We start from the raw sequence: 17,523 nt of genomic DNA on the forward strand, positions 1-17,523 counted from the left end.
TTTTACGGGAATTTTGTGGTTGAAATTGCGAGAAATTCCTGACGCGTTGTCTTTTTAGTTCGAGCTCAAAAAAAGGAAATTTGTTCAATTCCATACTACTCCAAGTCAAACTTGAAATCGACATCACTTTTTGGTAGTTCCACATCCAGTAAATCTAAATCTGATAAAGAAAGAAACTCGTCATCCACATGTAATGCTTTGTCAACATAAACAGCTGTAGGAATTGGATCAGTGTCAGTAGATGTTGATTCTGTAGCAATTATACCAATTTCTTTCTCCTTCAAACTATCATTCACTGCCAATTTAGTCGCAAACGTTTCATAGGCCCGAGCTAATTTCGAATTCGTCTTGGTCAGTTGGTTGTTCGCCTTCTCCAAAGCTTCAACTCGTTTCTGAAGTTTTTGAAGGTTTTTCAGGCTTCGATCATACCTTCGCTCCATCCTTTCCATTGCTTGGTCTTTTAGATCGAGAGACTTTTGTAAATAGAGTATAAGCGCCACATAGGGACCTGGTACGGATTCAACACTATTTAAAGGTGGCATTGGAGGCATTGGAGGTATGGCATCTTCAGCGTCTTCTTCCTCAGTACTGGTTCCATCATCTTCGTCTTGAATTTTAATTTTCTTGATATCCATTGCTCGTTTACCCTCCACTAATTTTCGTTTTCTTTCCTTTTCGTTTTCTTGTCTATTAAGGTCAGAGTTTACATTCTCTTCACTACTTTTACCTCCATCTGGCAAAACTGGATAGGTATCCGAGGATATATAAACGTTTAACTCTTCATTGATATTGGAAGAGGCTTCTGATGGGAGTCGTATTAAGACAAGTCTGCATTTCTTACACGTTTTCATAACCTATGTTGTCGTTCAATGTAATAACAAATGTTGTTAGTTCCAAAATATTAATCAGTTCAGATTTCCATCTTACCTTATAGGTTGTGGTGTCACATTCAAATTCTTGAACAACAGGGCTGCTATTTTTCGTGCTTGACTTGGTCTTTGCTTCTGATCCCTTGGTTTCCCGCATCTTACCGATGAAGTGGATGGAAACAGATTGTTGAATTTCACAGCTTTCATTAATTCCTAATAACAAAAACTCAGCTCCAATCTTTTGTTTTTCTGGTATACAGAGTTTTAATTTCCTCCTGCCAAGACATATAGGACCTTTGTGCGTGCATACGAAATTTTGTTTTGAGTTAATTCTAATTTCCGTAATTTCTGAGGTGAGTGATTTCGCTGGAAGAACTAGGGTATCTGATGAATTACTTTTGTTAGGTGTTTCATCTTTGACAGGTGGAAGATTTGCAATACTTTGGGCAAGTTCATTAAAATTGGTTGCCGATGTGGTTGCACTTAGGTCGGTAATACTGTCCGTGCTTATTGAAGCACTTCTGGGACTATTATCTTGTTCGGTGCTTGAAATAAGTTTGGAAATTGCTGTAAACGGAGCAGGTATTATTTTCGATAATATTTCTTGACATTGAGCAGGTTTAAATGAAAATTGTAAACTTCCTAATTCTTTCAAAAAGTATTCCGTTATTTTGTGAAACACAAAAGGTACAGGTGTTTTTCCCTGATTATTACATTCCGATTTTTCTGTATTGTCTGATGATGACGATGATGATGCTACCTTTTTCCGTCCCATAATTAATTTACATAAAATTACAATACTACTAAAGCGCACTAGAATATTCTACAATTGTTGTTGGTGATCGATCGTTCAATAAAATTGTTTTAATAATGAAACCTCCACGGTTATTAGAGGATCGTGATGCTTGCGCGTTTAAATATTTTTTTTAAACGAAAAAATGTGGAAATCATCACTCCGAAACGGATTGTGCTTGAAGAATTATGATCATCATAGAGCATCAATATCGTTACTGGTCAATAATTACAAATTATTCAATCATATAAATAGGCGTTCTTTAAGAAGGAATTTAAAAGGGTCGGAACAACAATTTAATTTAAATCAATTGTTAACAAAGGCAATTGAAGATGGAATTCTTGAAGAAAATCATTTCAAGAACACCACTGTTATTGACACTAAAAACTGTGCTCCACATAGGAACAATGAAATTCAAAATTTCAGAAAATTAGACTCTTTACAATATGTTATGAATTTTGATGATTTGAAAGAAACTCCGAGCGATGGATATAAACTGTTCGAAAATTGTACATTCACATTGCTTTTTTCGGAGCCAAACACACAAGTTTGGAAGATGACAAATATTGATTATGAACTATTAGCATATTTCACGTTGAAGAAATCTGATTATACACATTCTCATGACAAGAAAGCAATAATTACACTCTTTGATGAAAGTTCGGTATGTATTGGTGATGTCGCTTAACTCGAATCTAGTTGAATTTACATAAATTATTCATCTATTAGAAACACTGGGATACCATCATCTCAATTTCAGGTTATCAATCCGTTGTGAATTGGGTTCAGAAAACTGTAAAGGACTGGTCACTCCAGATGAAGAACTCGTCATTTCCTTTACAAAATCTCAACGTGTTAGACGCTGCTTGTGGAGGAGGTTACACAGCACAACCTATTTTCACTACCCTCAATCATGAGAATGGCCTCAAGACCAATATTATGGGCATTGACATTTCTTCTGGCATGTTGCAAGTAGCATTGCAAAGAGCACCTCAAATATTCCAAATGGGAATGTCGACACATGACCTCGATGAACCAATGAAACTATTTCCTAACGAATGTTTTGACATCATATCTTGTGTTGGAGTTGTAGAGTTTTTACAAAATTTTGAAAGTGTAACCTTACCAGAATTTAAGAGACTATTAAGAAAGGATCAACACGCGGAGATTTGGTTTACTGCTCAATTTCAACCTGACCCAGCAGTGACAAGCATTGAGAAAGATAAAGAAGGCCACCATCTTTACAACCAAACAATTTTAGAAACACTCCTTGCAAAGCATGATTTATATATAGCAGAGAATGGCCTTGAAATTATTCAAAAGGCATACAAAACAGGAGAAGGGAAAAGAAAGAATACAGCAACAGACACGGTTTCCTTCATTGCTGTTCGAGTCAAACACAAATTGTAAAAAGTGTTTTTCCAACTTTGCCATTTCATACTCGTAACTATATCAAGACAATTTGGAACGTGGACTTGAACCTTAGGTTAACTCGTATTTGTTCTATAGAGTAACCATCGGATCTTGGTTACATCCAAAATGTACTTCTTCTAAATTTGACCATTTCCCTTCTATAGCTTAGTGATGCATCTGCTGCTGTGCATGATAAGAGGTGAACTGACTCTCTCAATGACACAATTTTCAGAACAAAAAACAACACAAGATATGGAACAAAACATTGGCAAGAAAGAGGAATTTAGCGGCAATAAGGACATCCTAAGCGGTGAAAAGAATTTGAGTCAACAAGGTTTGAGCTCAAATCTTAACAAGGAGGGCTCTGAATTCATGGGCGTTGGAGGTGAAAAGAGAGATCAAGATCTTAACCTCAACAAGGACATCTCATCAGGCAAGAGCACTGACGTTCCAATTCAAAGAACCTCGAATGTTTAAAGAGTGATGACATGTCTGCATCATGATCATTGCATTCACTAAGCTGAGTACTGTTAGGTGTGATAATTTGTGTTTTATGTGTGACTGTACATAGTGTGAAATTGTGCGTAAATGAATGAATTCAATAAAATTCGTGATTACAACAGTTTGAAAAGAGTTATGATTACAAGCAAATATACATTCGATCGTGTGTAATGAACACTCGTTGACAATCATTCAACAATTCGGATCCAAATATTCCATCGACGTGAAACGAAGAAAGCATGTAAGACAATTGTGAAGGAAGAGTTCCACATTTCAAAACAAAGGTTTTTTCTACTTGAGAATTCTTTCCACAACTCGTCAAATGAAGTGGCACTCGATACAGACTAGTCATGAATTTTCCCATCGTTGGATGAAAATCTTCTTCAGTTCCCAATGGCTCATAGTTGGAACGTTCGTCTTGGACCCACTCCGCTGAAATGTAGGAAATCTTGGCTCCTGTATCAAAATACATTTGTTTCAAATTGGAAGAGGAGTTGTTGTTTTCAAATGCATGACCGGAATTGAACTCACACGAGTCAATTCAATTTCCAAAACATTATTCTCTTCGTTAGGATTTGATAAACGAGTCGAATGAACAGATTTGTTGAAAAATCGAATGCACTCACGACTCAGTTCCAAATGATAGTCTTGCATGATATCATTTCCCAATAAATATTGTACATTAAAATTAATATATTTGCTAATACTTTTGGTAGAGAGTTGAGAGGATGCTTCATCATGCATTTGTTTCACTTTAAACTTTTTGCCACAAATTCCCAAAGTAGAATATTCACTGGAGAGGGTCATGGGTGATCCAGTGTCCACAAGGGCATAGAGAGACTCTTTGTTTTGATTTGGAATTTCCATAATGATGTGTCCGTCCAAAAATTGAACCTTGTAAGAAGCAATAGGTGTTGTTTGATCCGATAACATGTTGAGATCAATTGTGGTGGTGTGTTATTATTGTTTTTCAAATTGATTCTATTTTTTTTTATGAAATCCAAAGAGATAGGTAAGAACGATTTTGAATTTGAACTTTTTAGAGATAATAATTCCAATGGTTCATCTCAAGTTCAGTGTTCCAATAATGAACAACAATCTCTAAATGTTTGATTCATTTCCCACGGTTGATTTCCGATAATTCCGATCATGATGTATTTCATTGCCACGTTCTTTTTGAAAATAATTTCCTCATGATTAATTGAATGATGAAACGAAGCATGTTCAATTATTATTTTTTGTTAATTTTTTAATAATAAAAATTATTAAAAAATGCCATCATCGCCCCAACGAATTTCATCCTCAAGTAACAATAATTCTTCAAAATCGGTTGGGTCCTCGGGTGTGAGGTTTAATGAAAAAACAACTAGTGATCGCTATTCAAATAACAGATATAGCAACGAAGGAGGATATCGGAGTAGATCCGGTAGAAATTATGATGACGAGGACGATTATGATCGAAGAAATAAAGATAGAAAAAGCTATCGTGGAGGAAGAAGGGATTATGATGATGATTATGATCGTGAGAAAAATTATTCAAAAGGAAATTATTCAAGATATGAAAAATATGATCGATATGCGGATGATGATAGAAAAAAATATTCAGATGATTATAAACGAGATGACCGCTCTTCTAGGTACAAAGACTCACACAAAAATAGTGACGATCATCATTCACAACGCGAACATTCCAAAGACAAAACAATCAACAACACGAATGAGAACAATGAAACATTGTCAACGTCCAAAGAACCTCAACAACAAGAGTCTACGGGAGAAGTCTTATCAAAAACAACCTCTACATCCGATCTAAATAACTCATTGAAACGAAAAATGGAAGAACATCAGCAACAGCAAAAACGAAAAAAGATGGGGCAAGAAAAATATGATACTTCCGATAAGGGAGAAGAATTTATAGGATTAAACGACGACTCCAGCGATAGTGTGGAGGACAAAATTATTGCATCTAAATCTGAAGAAAATTCCATTCAAAAAGTAGCAGAACAACTTTGGACGGATGAAAAGGATTTCATTCTCAAACCAACATCGATCGACGAATTAATTGAACTTAACAAGGTTCACGTACTACGAAAAGAACAGTATGAAAAGAAGTTGGAAAAGTTAGAGAAGAAGAAAGATAAAAAGAAGAGTAGCAAAAAACGAAAGCACAAGGAAGGAGACGAGATCATTACTTCCACGTCAACCACAAATCAAGAAGAAGAAGTTGGTCCCAAACTATTACCCGATATGACTCAAGACAAAGACACTAGATATGAAGTTCCTTTACTGCCTGGAGAAGGTGCTGCTATTGCAGAATTTATTCAACAAAATAAGCGTATTCCTAGAAGAGGAGAAGTTGGTTTGACAAGTGAGCAAATTACTGATTATGAGAATTTGGGATATGTCATGTCAGGTAGTAGACATGCAAGAATGAACGCAATTCGTATCATGAAGGAAAATGAAGTATACATGCAAGAAGAAAAGAAACGTCTCGCTCTCTTAAGCAAGCAAGAAAGAAGCCAGAGGGAAAACAAGATTATTTCACAATTCAGAGACATTGCCAAGAGGGAATAAATGTGCTTTAGAGTGGATCATGTAGAATGTTAGTGTACTCGTCCTGTGTTGTTTCTTAACAATAGTTGGTTCAAGACTGGTAATTCTTGTTAACCTGAACATACTTTGTAAAAAACAAAACATTTTGCGTCGACCGGGAATTGAACCCGGGTCACGGCGATGGCAACGCCGTATTCTACCACTAAACCATCGACGCTCCTTGTCAATTTTAATTTATTTTAAATAAAATAAAATTAGCTGAATTATTACTTTGAATCAGTAACTTGCGTCGAGAAAGCTGTTTGGAACCTTTGATTTTCCACACAAAACGATCCCAATCCCTTTTCGTCAAACAACGAAACAATACCGCTAAATGCAATCTCATTTCTTGTGTTGTTCAACTCCTTCATGGGGATAGTAGGTCCTCCAGAAAATCCTTTGTTAATGGTGTTTGAAAAATAGCGAATGAGAGTATTGTTGTTAATACTTTGATGCCCAATCATATTTCCAAAAGAAACAATAGGACTCTTCTCATTGGTCATCATCAAGTTGTTGACCAATTCGATCGAGAGAGATGAATCATTTCTTGTTCTGGCATCCATAAATTGCTTGTATTTAGAAGGGTAGCCAATGACAATTGTATCAAAACGTTGAGAGTTATTGGTGTACTCATTATCCATTGCATCACATTCACATTGTTCTTTTGGAATAAAGTATTTTTGTGAAATATCTTGAACGTTATACTTGTTTTTTGTAATAAACTCATGCGCATTACATTTTAAAATTGCATAATCAATATCATTGTCTCCATCATAATGAAATTCAACAATTTCACATTCGATTAGTTCTTTTTGTACTTTGGTTGATTGTGCTAACTTTTGGTTATTAATATGCTTTTCCAATGGTTTTGGAATTAATCCTACTCTCTTTGCATCTCCAAAAGGTGTAATGACACAATGAGCCACAGTGACCAAATAAATATCCTTATGGTCCCCAACAATAGGGCTCACAACAAAACATGTTCCTCCAGAAATTTGTTTGGAATCTTGAACTGCACCTATTGGGAGTGATTTGACATGAAACACTAAATAGGTTGTAATTTCTTTCAAAAGAGATGAGCTCACCATATCCTCACTCAAGTCCATTCCGGTTGAAGTTTTCTTGAAGTCTAAACTCTGGCTGGTAAATGCTAAATTGGTGTAAGTATTTTCTTCCGCATGAAATTCAGCAATAGATTGCAACTTTTTTCTCCAAGCACCAATCATGAAAGATACGCCAACTCCAGCAATGAGAATGAGAGTGATATTCTTGTTGAATTTTTTACTCTTCTCTCTAAAATAATATTCAGTAAATTTTGTCTTGAAGTTAGATGAAAAACTCCGATGAATTACATGGTGAGTATGAAATAATTTGTAACGATCATCAGCAAGATGATGACTCTTCAGCAACAGGGAAGGACATGCACCCAACAGTTTTTTCATTTTTTGTGTCAATTAAACAATTTTTAATATTTAATCTTTTTCTAAAGACGATCACGGCAGTCATTGGAATGCTGCAAAGAAAGTTCTATATCGCAAGAAACATGACTCGAAATTTCATGCATTTAGAAATTCATAAATCAAAGAATATTGCTAATACCAAAGGCATAGGTCCATACTTTTGCATCAATGATGAATCCATGATTCTTTGACATGTCTTCCAAAGTGTCAAACAACTTTGATAATTTTACAATATGAATGGTGATATGCTCCTCATCTTCTAATTGCTGTTTAGGCCTTTCTGATATTTTAATTGGTTCAACCTCACAGCAAACAATTCTACAGTTCGCATTGGTCAATCCAACTTCCAAGCCTACAACGGAAGAAACTCGTGAAATTTTGCAAATTTTAAGTCCAGTTTCTTCCAGTAATTCTCTTTCGGCAGCTTGTTCTGCACTTTCTCCCGAGTCGCACAAACCAGCAGGAAATTCCATACAATAGCCTCTCATTGGAGGTCGATATTGAGAAATCAAGACCACATGTTTTTCAGTTTCTTCCAAAGGGATCATGGTGGCGATGACTTCAACACCATCAATTTCACCGGATCGTGTCGTTCTCTCTACACAATCCCACTCTCTCTTCACTTGAGTTTCATCCATATAGGATAACTTTTTTAATTGAAGCCATCTGGTTTGATGGAGAGTCTCTTCGGAAAGATGTGTTGCAGTGAGATTGATTGTTGTGGTTGATCGGAAGGTGGCAAACTCATTTTTTTGAGAGTGACAATTCGAATTGTAATCCAATCATCATTGTAAGGAATTGTTTTATATTCCAAGCCATTCTAAACCCAAAAGGCATGTTACACAAATTAATCCCACTTGTAATCTTGAATTGAGGCAAGAACTCGTTCATAGACTTTGTCAGCTGTGGTGTTTTGAGCAAAGTATTCAGCCAAATGACCATAAGGATCCATTAAATAAATGAAAATACTGTGGTCAACCAAGTAGTCTTGTTTTCCTTCCTTATAGTCTGGAGCATTATAGTAGACTCGGTACTTTTTACACACTCTGCTGATTTGATCAGGTGTTCCTGTAAGTCCAATAAAGTTTGGATGATAGTCCTGAAGATACTCAGCAACAGCAGTACATGAATCACGAGGAGGATCACAAGAAACAAATATTGGAACAATCTTGTCGGCCAGCTCAGGATGTTGCTTTTCAAGCATTTGCAGTGCCTTAGTCATCTTTTTCATTTCAGTAGGACAAACGTCTGGACAATTGGTAAAACCGAAATACATGAACATGAATTTTCCTCTAAATTCAGAGTCTGTAATGACTTCTCCTTTAGTGTTAACAAGAGTGAAAGCCCCTCCAAGTTTTGGAGCTCCCACAGCTTTTACAGCTTTGTTACTGGCTTGACCTGCATGAGCAGAAACATAATGTCAAAAGATTGAAGCCAACGTTGGAATAAAAAATAAATTAATAAATTGAATTCATTCCAAGTATCCAATTTTCGAAACACTTACGGTCCAATTCAGCTTCTCGTTTCTTTTGACGAACATCATATTTTGCAAAATTATACAAAATAATTCCGAACACGGCAGGTAAAATCAAGTTAGCTGGAGAGAGCAATTTTTTAAAGTAGCTCTTCTTGGTTGTATCCTCGGACCCTGTTTGTTGTTGTTGATCAGTATTTTGTTGCTCTTCCTTGGGCTCCTCTTGTTGTTGTGTTTGTTGTTGTTTCTTTTCCTCATTGCAAAAAACAATTGATTTTGAAAATGAAGCGCTCTGATTATTTAACACTTTGAGGAAGGAATTTTGATTCGGAGAGAGATGTACAAATGGAGAACGGAACGAGCAGGCTTGAATGGCTCGGACCGTGCTTGTGTTTTTCGAAAAGAGAAGTTTTGAAGTGAATTTGACTGAGTGGCTTGCAAGCATTTTTTTGGGTTGTGTTCTGATAGCCAAATTAAGACCAATATGCTCTATCCGTCTGCAAGAATTTGATGCCTTTAATTATTAATTTATTCACATCTTGGCACTGCATTCAAAATGCTGCAAATTCTCTTGTTGTTTCTTGTTTTTGCAACGTATGCTGCTGTGATTCCGTGTTGGTTTTGTTTTGAAATATCAGCTCCACATCTAATTAATGCTTCCACAGCACCAACAGAATTACGGAATGCAGCTATGAGTAAAGGTGTAAAACCAGACACGGTATTCACATAATCAATATCCTTTCGGTAGTATTTTGCAAGTTCATAAATAATGTTGGGTTGATTTTGAGCAGCTGCTACATAAATGGGTCGTATACATCTATCATCTTGAGCATCCTCAAAATTGAAACCTTTCTTTTTAAGGTATGAAATCAAGTGCTCATGTCCTGATGCACAAGCGAAATGTAAACAAGAAATACCTGATGCATTCTTGACGTTAATGTAGTCTTTACCATTCACGTTGGCCAAAAGTTCCATCGCTGAGACAGCCCCCGCTGAGGCAGCAACATGAATTGGATATCTGCCAAAATAATCTACACATTCAACATTAGCACCTTTGGCGAGAAGTAACTTGATAATATTACAATGGCATTTCTTGGCAGCCAAGTGTAGAGCGGTACGAGGATGACCATCATTGGTGTTGGCATTCAAGTCGCAATCAGGCTGTTCAACAAGCACTGATTTTTTGTAAACAAAATCAGGTTGAATGAGCATGCAGTCAAGTGCTTAGATGCAAACTGTTGCACAATTACAGATTACTACTACTTACGCTCACAAATTTCCAAGTTGCCCATAAACGCAGCAATGTGAAGAAGTTTTTTTCCACTAGGCGTATATTCACATGTCGAAGCACCATTTTGTAATAAAACTTTCATTGCGTTGATGGCGTTTCGTTTCACAGCAAAGTACAGAGGATACTTCTTCTTAAGGGTTTTGGCGTTGACTGTGGTTGGATTGAAGTTGATCAAGAGTTGCAAAATTTCAATACCACTGCTTCTCGAAGCGGCCTTGTGAATTGGTAAATAACCAGTCGAAGTGCTTATGAGTGATGGGTCGGCCAGGTTTGGACATAATTGTCTCATGGCAGTGTGTAACTCGAGGAATAATTTTACAATGGATGTGTGCCCCTTCTCAGTTGCAATGATAAGGGCTGTTCTCTGATTATCGTCTCTCGTTAGAGAATTTACAAATTCATGAATATGTGGGATGTTGTGAGGAGTCAGAATGATTCCAGTTGGATTGCCTTCAAACTGAAATTCCACTCCTTGTTGTTGTGGGATGGTACTGTTACCCATGAACTTTTGGGCAACCCATTTTACAAGTGCTAAAACTACAGAGCAATGGCCACCATATGCTGCAAAATGAAGAGGTCTTGAACCTTTCAGATTTTCAATATTGATGTCTATGGATGATCCAAAATGTGTGAACAGAAATTCAATGATTTTAACTAGTCCACAATTTGACGCAATATGTAATGCTGTTTGTTCTTTGAATGGGTGAATTGTGTTTCTCATGTTAATATCAAAATTGGGAGGAATTTTGCTCAAGAGTGGCATTAAATCATAACCGTTAGTGATGTATTTGAAAAATTGCACCTCTATTGGCTCTTCATTTGTTGTTGGTTCTATCTTTCTCTTCTTATTGTTAGCAGCATCGGGTAATATGGTCTTGACAAAAATAGCTAAATTTTGTTGACAAATCTCGTCAATTATGGCTTCAGAAGACTCCACGTTAGGAGAACATAAAATTTCAGGAGGAGCCTCTTCATCGTCAATGCTAGACTGAGAGAGTCGTGGTTTGTTGTTGTTGTTATTATTATTATTATTCAAATGGTGATGTACAGTTTTGTTGTTACTTTCGGCCAATGATGAAGTGCTCAAATTCACAGAATCATCGGCAGAAAAAACATCTTCTTCAACAAACAGGACATGACTGCTCGAAACAAAGTCCTCACCTTCCTCCATTCTGTCTTGTCCAACGCTGGGATGATGATCAACGTCATTCACATGAATTTGTTGTAACACATTTGTGGCTGTACTTTTGCTTGTACACAACAACTCCCATGATGAAGCCATCTGAACATTTGCTTGTTGTTCGGAAGTGTTCTCCCCATCACACTCGTCTTGAGAAATAAATTGGTCGAATTTTCTCTTTAACATTTTTTTTGCAAAATTGCAACCGCCGATAACGGCTGAAGGTGAACACCACTGAACTTTTGACAGCCTTCGCATCGCATCTTGACATTCACGCAAAGATAATCATCTTTTAACCTTCTTTGTTTCTTCTGTTGTTTTTGATACACTACAACAAGTACATGCTCTGCTACTACTACAAAATTTGCTCTCTTTTCCAATGGGCATGATTTCGTCATGGACACCTCAGCAACGAACAAAAATATCCAGATGACATCATCAAGAGAACGTTGATCCCAAAAGAAAGTTATTTTTGAATTACACTCGGGGCATTGAAAACAAAAGAAAGCTTTCATATCCATATAACAGCATTCGCTTTCTTTGATATTCTTTGGTAATCATGAATATTTCATCATTCGGAAGCCTTTTTTCGAATTGGTACAATGCCAATAGCGATACAAATACATCATCTTCATCCGCCGCAAATTCATCAGGCAGTGCAGAAGAACATTACTCGGTTGCAAACAGAAATGCCAATAGATCATCAATACGAACTACACCACCAAAAACTGGTACAAAATCAACATCCAGTTATGTACCTACTTTTTCCTTGAGCCACGTAATTTCTCCATCGAACTCTAACGCGAGAGATGATAGCAAACAAAAATCGGAATCAATTAATTTTGAATTTCAGAGTACTAGTTTGATCTGTACATCTTCTCATCATGAACATCACTGTTTATCAAGCAACAATCAACAAAATATTCGAAATAAGTCAACTTCCAAGCTTGTGTCTCTTCCATTTGATGGTATGGTGGAGATTTTAAGCTTTCTCCATAAGAAGGACATTTTCTTCATGTCACTCACATCCAAACATTTCTACAATATGATATTTTGTCAGAGTGTTTCTAATTTTCCACTATGGCGAGTGTTGTGTGTGAGGGATGGATTAATTTCACCTCATGCCAACGACAGTGAAGATAACTCTGAAGACGATGAAGACAATAATGGTGACAGCGATAACCTTAGCGATAACAACAGTGAAGTTGTTGCCAAGCATTATTTCTTTGACCCTTACCGAGATTTATACTTGAATTATGAAAGCGACATTGGAAGCAGTCAATGTGAATGGTTTTGCAAGTTTGATCTTGTCAAGTTGGAATGGGTGTTGAACGACAATGTTCTCCAACTTTTCGAGAAAATCATTAACAAGGAAATTTGCGTTGTGACAGCTCTGCAATGCTATCCAGACTCCACCAAATATAAGGGAAATGCAAGTCAAGTCCTCAATCAACTTCTGGGAATAAGAGACGCTTTTCCTAACTCCCTCACAGATCAAGACTCTGAATTACCATGCCTCTACATGTATACACGCCCATTGTGTAGAGTTAGAAAATCTCAAAGCAAGGGGAAAAATCAGAACATTCTCTTCATTCGAGCGTATAACTTGTTCGATGACGAGCACGACTCAAATGTGTCACTCGACGACGAGGATTTATTCGGATGCAATGATGAGTCCAATTTGGCAAGTGTCAACAATTTACGAAAAACAATAATGAGATTTATTATCATGTACAGTTCAACTGTCATTATTTGCAAGCAGAGTGAATGCCCTTCTTGGTTATACAGATTAGACAGTTTGATCGAACCCATTCATGATCCTCCTCTGTTTGGAGCATACTCCAACATGCCTAGTCTTCTTGTATGCAGTCTGCACACGGCATCATCAATTTCTTCATCTAGCTCGACTCCAAAAGAAAATGTAGAAATTTATGATTTGTTGGATGAAATTCGTCACATTATTGCATACAACAAGAATCAATCATTGAACTTTTTGTCTGTCATATTGAATTGGTTTGGAAAGATTCATGGTATTAATTTGAACGTGAAAAACATTTCCAACGAATCCTATGATGAAGACTTGTGGTGTTTTGTTAACGACATTACTAGCAAGTTACAATTTGGTTGGTCCATTTCCAGGTGGGATCGAATCAAGTCTAACGGTGAAATTTGTAAACTCTTCTTTGAAAAATGTGTCCAGGAAACTAATGAAAATAGAACCTCGAACATTACTCATGGAAATCTCTTTGTAGACGGAAGCATGTTCCATGAGAACATACAGAACAAATTTGCAAAGACTCTACTCGAGAAGGAGATGCAACGATCCTTGGAGTTTTATCAAAGAGCTGTCAAAGCTGATTTAAATCCTGCCAATCCCTTGGAAATGGAAGAAATAGTCAAACTCTCTGAAATGCACGCCGAAGCAGCCATCAGAATGTTCACACAAACAGTAGCTCCTGCATGCTTCTCCTCACAAACTATTGAAGAAGTGGAACAATCGTTGAAGCATGGAATTAATAACAATTTCAGGATTTTGTGGAGAGAAAATGCAAGAAACTCTGAAAATTATTGTCAAGAAGTTTGGGAAGCAACTTTTAAATGGATGAAGGCAGAATTTGAAAGCCCGAGCACTCACGACGATTTTTGTAATTTATTTGAAGCTCGATTTTTCTCATCTCTCACTCTCTATCTTCAGAATGCAATTGGAACTAGGAAGATTTTTGTCATGAATTTTTGTTCCAAACAATACCTTGAAGATTATATTATCCCTGTTTATCCATGCATTCGAAATATTTGTCAAAACATTATGGCTGCTGTTGAAGGATTAACTTTCCAGGAAACTGTTGATATTGACAAGCAACGATCACAACTTCAAAAACTTTCAGCCATACGATTGAAACTTCTTACCATAGAAAATACCATTGACCGTCTCAAAGAGGAAATTCATGTCAGAGAAGAGGATTTGAAGAAGTCAGAAGAGCAAAGTGGAGTGATTGAGGATCGTATGAAGAGACTTGGTCTCAAATATGAAAAATCTCTGTTGGGAAAGGTTTCCTCAATACGAAAATTGTACATTGAATCAGCCTCACTCTCATTGCAAAACAATATTGAATTACACAAAAAGTTTGACACAGAATATGAGCAGCTCAACAGTATGGGCTTCAACAGAACACACATTGAATACGACATTTTATTGGAAGAATATTACAAACGAAAACTCTTTGTGGACGCCAAAGACAAACGAAAGAGTTACTTTTCACACCTACATGCAAACAATATGAATATTTGAGTTACTAAAGTTAGATTAAAATGCAGTAGCTAGTTTCAAACATGCTCAAGTAGTAGTACTATTCTTATGGGCTTATTTGTTTTCTTACATTACTTGTCACGCTTAAACAACAATATCATTTGGAGATTTTGTAAAGTCGAGCTCAACAAGTTCTCGTTTTGTCTTTGCGAACGCCTGCACTCAATGTTGCCAGCTTTACGCCGTTCGGCTTGAGAGCCTGCCTTCGGACATGAAAAAATGAAACGACTTGTTCTCTTGTCGCGAAATTCATCATCACGAAAAATCGCTGCCTCATCATCATCGGCTGCAACGACCATTCTTCAACAACAACAACAAACTCTTCTCCGATCTTCATGCAAGAGTGCTCTCTATTCCACCCATAGAAATCCAGAGGAAATTAAACAAGCTCTTGAGAAAAAGCTTCCAAAGGATTGGAAAGAAACAGCACAAAAGGAGTTGAAAGATCAGCCTTTGGAGTCGCTCATCAGAACTACACCCGAAGGAATTAATATTTTGCCAATTTATGTTTCTCAGACCACTCTTGAAGGAAAGGAACCAACAGGAGCAGGCAATAAACCATATACACGTGGACCTCATGCTACCATGTATACGGTAAAACCTTGGACCATTAGACAATATGCAGGTTTCTCAACAGCAAAGGAGTCCAATGAATTTTACAAGCAAAACTTGGCACAAGGACAAATGGGTTTGTCTGTTGCGTTTGACTTGGCCACTCACAGAGGTTATGACTCTGATCATGACCGTGTGGTTGGAGATGTTGGAATGGCTGGTGTTGCCATTGACTCTGTTGAAGACATGAAGATTTTGTTTGATGGCATTCCTCTCGATAAAATGTCAGTGAGTATGACAATGAACGGAGCTGTTTTGCCAATTATGGCCATGTATATTGTTGCAGCTCAAGAACAGGGAGTGAATGACTTGAATTTATTGAGCGGTACAATTCAAAATGATATTTTGAAGGAATTCATGGTGAGAAATACATACATTTATCCACCAGAACCTAGCATGAAGATTATTGGTGACATTATGCAATTTACTTCTCAACACATGAAACGTTTCAATTCAATTAGTATCAGTGGTTATCACATGCAAGAGGCTGGTGCTGACACTGCATTGGAGTTGGCCTATACTCTTGCTGATGGTCTTGAATATGTGAGATGCGGAATTGAAAAAGGTGGATGCAAGGTTGATGATGTTGCTCCTCGTTTCTCCTTCTTCTTTGGTATTGGTATGAACTTTTATTTGGAAGTTGCCAAGTTGAGAGCTGCTCGTAAATTGTGGGCTGAATTATTGGAAGAGAAATTCCATCCAAAGAATTCCAAGTCACTCTTGTTACGTACTCACTGTCAAACTAGTGGTTATTCCCTCACTGAACAACAACCATACAACAATATCATTAGAACAACTATTGAAGCTATGGCTGCTGTTATGGGAGGTACTCAATCATTGCATACCAATTCATTTGACGAAGCTGTTGGTTTGCCAACCAAATTCAGCGCTCAACTTGCTCGTAACACTCAGCTCATTATTGCACATGAAACTGGAATTACCAATGTTGTTGACCCGTGGGGAGGCTCCTACATGATGGAAGAGTTACCAATCAACTCTACATCAAGGCTAAAGAGCTTATTAAGGAAGTTGAGGATTGTGGTGGCATGACCAAGGCCATAGAAACTGGTTTACCAAAGAGAAGAATTGAAGAATGTGCCACAAAGAAGCAAGCCAGAATTGACTCTGGTCAAGAAATCATTGTTGGTGTTAACAAGTATGTCACCAAGGAAGAAGCCAGCTACGAAGTTCTCAAGATTGACAACACTAAAGTCAGAAAGGAACAAATTGATAGAATCAATAAGATCAAGTCAGAAAGAGACGCCTCTCGTGTTGCTGCCTTGTTGAAGCGCTTGGAAGAAGCAGCCAAGACTGGAAAAGAAAATTTGTTAGCTGTTGCTGTTGAATGTGCCAAGGCTCGTGCCACTGTTGGTGAAATTTCTTCTGCTCTCGAAAAAGTTTGGGGACGCTATGAAGCCAAGCCAGAAATTGTAAGCGGTGCCTATTCAAGCACTTGGAAACAAGCTGATTTGGAAAAGTTGGATACTGATCGTGTTGAAAAAAAGGTTAAGGAGTTCGCAGCCAAGAATGGTAGAAACCCAAGAATTCTTGTTGCCAAGATGGGTCAAGATGGTCACGATCGAGGTGCTAAGGTAATCAGCTCTGGATTTGCTGATTTGGGCTTTGATGTCGATGTTGGTCCATTGTTCCAAACACCAAAAGAAGTTGTTCGTGAAGCTGTCGATAATGATGTGCATATTATTGGTGTGAGCTCTCAAGCAGCTGGTCACAGAACTCTTGTTCCTGCTTTGGTTAAGGAATTGGAAAATGCTGGATTGAAGGGTCAAGATAGACCAATTATCGTTGTTGGAGGTGTTATTCCACGTGAAGACTACCAAGAATTGTATGAAGCAGGAGTTGATTTGATCTTTGGTCCTGGTACTAAGGTTACTGATGCCGCTGAAGGATGTGTTGATTTGTTGATGAACAAGGCTAGACATTAAATTATTGGTCCAAAAAGAAATCTTTGTATTACATAAACATTTGGAAATTTCAAGTAATACCTCATTCTCTTCAATCTTTAAAAAACTT

At 37.2% G+C, this 17,523-nt stretch overlaps 11 protein-coding genes across 11 annotated transcripts; 5 read left to right on the forward strand and 6 right to left on the reverse strand.

Annotated features, from left to right (window-relative positions):
• Positions 1-95: 95 nt before the first annotated feature.
• On the reverse strand, positions 96-1,644 carry C9374_011918 (uncharacterized protein; the record flags this gene model as incomplete). Its single annotated transcript, XM_044687626.1, has 2 exons — positions 96-854; positions 928-1,644. The coding sequence occupies 2 exons, from the start codon at positions 1,642-1,644 to the stop codon at positions 96-98; spliced, it is 1,476 nt and encodes a 491-aa protein (XP_044542803.1).
• Positions 1,645-1,807: 163 nt separating this feature from the next.
• On the forward strand, positions 1,808-3,072 carry C9374_011919 (uncharacterized protein; the record flags this gene model as incomplete). The annotated part of the gene is made up of 2 exons (XM_044687628.1): positions 1,808-2,326; positions 2,392-3,072. The coding sequence occupies 2 exons, from the start codon at positions 1,808-1,810 to the stop codon at positions 3,070-3,072; spliced, it is 1,200 nt and encodes a 399-aa protein (XP_044542804.1).
• Positions 3,073-3,291: 219 nt separating this feature from the next.
• On the forward strand, positions 3,292-3,552 carry C9374_011920 (uncharacterized protein; the record flags this gene model as incomplete). Its single annotated transcript, XM_044687629.1, has 1 exon — positions 3,292-3,552. One exon carries the CDS (start codon positions 3,292-3,294, stop codon positions 3,550-3,552), a length of 261 nt encoding a protein of 86 aa, XP_044542805.1.
• Positions 3,553-3,715: 163 nt separating this feature from the next.
• Positions 3,716-4,509, reverse strand: C9374_011921 (uncharacterized protein; the record flags this gene model as incomplete). Its single annotated transcript, XM_044687630.1, has 2 exons — positions 3,716-4,024; positions 4,108-4,509. The coding sequence occupies 2 exons, from the start codon at positions 4,507-4,509 to the stop codon at positions 3,716-3,718; spliced, it is 711 nt and encodes a 236-aa protein (XP_044542806.1).
• A 339-nt stretch (positions 4,510-4,848) lies between these two features.
• On the forward strand, positions 4,849-6,150 carry C9374_011922 (uncharacterized protein; the record flags this gene model as incomplete). Its single annotated transcript, XM_044687631.1, has 1 exon — positions 4,849-6,150. One exon carries the CDS (start codon positions 4,849-4,851, stop codon positions 6,148-6,150), a length of 1,302 nt encoding a protein of 433 aa, XP_044542807.1.
• Positions 6,151-6,395: 245 nt separating this feature from the next.
• C9374_011923 (uncharacterized protein) lies at positions 6,396-7,610 on the reverse strand (the record flags this gene model as incomplete). Its single annotated transcript, XM_044687632.1, has 1 exon — positions 6,396-7,610. One exon carries the CDS (start codon positions 7,608-7,610, stop codon positions 6,396-6,398), a length of 1,215 nt encoding a protein of 404 aa, XP_044542808.1.
• A 137-nt stretch (positions 7,611-7,747) lies between these two features.
• C9374_011924 (uncharacterized protein) lies at positions 7,748-8,266 on the reverse strand (the record flags this gene model as incomplete). Its single annotated transcript, XM_044687633.1, has 1 exon — positions 7,748-8,266. One exon carries the CDS (start codon positions 8,264-8,266, stop codon positions 7,748-7,750), a length of 519 nt encoding a protein of 172 aa, XP_044542809.1.
• Positions 8,267-8,475: 209 nt separating this feature from the next.
• Positions 8,476-9,547, reverse strand: C9374_011925 (uncharacterized protein; the record flags this gene model as incomplete). The annotated part of the gene is made up of 2 exons (XM_044687634.1): positions 8,476-9,026; positions 9,133-9,547. 2 exons carry the CDS (start codon positions 9,545-9,547, stop codon positions 8,476-8,478), a joined length of 966 nt encoding a protein of 321 aa, XP_044542810.1.
• An 83-nt stretch (positions 9,548-9,630) lies between these two features.
• Positions 9,631-11,759, reverse strand: C9374_011926 (uncharacterized protein; the record flags this gene model as incomplete). The annotated part of the gene is made up of 2 exons (XM_044687635.1): positions 9,631-10,277; positions 10,370-11,759. The coding sequence occupies 2 exons, from the start codon at positions 11,757-11,759 to the stop codon at positions 9,631-9,633; spliced, it is 2,037 nt and encodes a 678-aa protein (XP_044542811.1).
• A 373-nt stretch (positions 11,760-12,132) lies between these two features.
• Positions 12,133-14,862, forward strand: C9374_011927 (uncharacterized protein; the record flags this gene model as incomplete). Its single annotated transcript, XM_044687636.1, has 1 exon — positions 12,133-14,862. The coding sequence occupies one exon, from the start codon at positions 12,133-12,135 to the stop codon at positions 14,860-14,862; it is 2,730 nt and encodes a 909-aa protein (XP_044542812.1).
• A 237-nt stretch (positions 14,863-15,099) lies between these two features.
• C9374_011928 (uncharacterized protein) lies at positions 15,100-17,435 on the forward strand (the record flags this gene model as incomplete). The annotated part of the gene is made up of 2 exons (XM_044687637.1): positions 15,100-16,440; positions 16,500-17,435. 2 exons carry the CDS (start codon positions 15,100-15,102, stop codon positions 17,433-17,435), a joined length of 2,277 nt encoding a protein of 758 aa, XP_044542813.1.
• Between the last annotated feature and the right edge of the window lie 88 nt (positions 17,436-17,523).

This window comes from Naegleria lovaniensis (assembly GCF_003324165.1).
Source record: "Naegleria lovaniensis strain ATCC 30569 chromosome Unknown tig052, whole genome shotgun sequence".
Lineage (NCBI taxonomy): Eukaryota > Heterolobosea > Eutetramitea > Acrasida > Naegleriidae > Naegleria > Naegleria lovaniensis.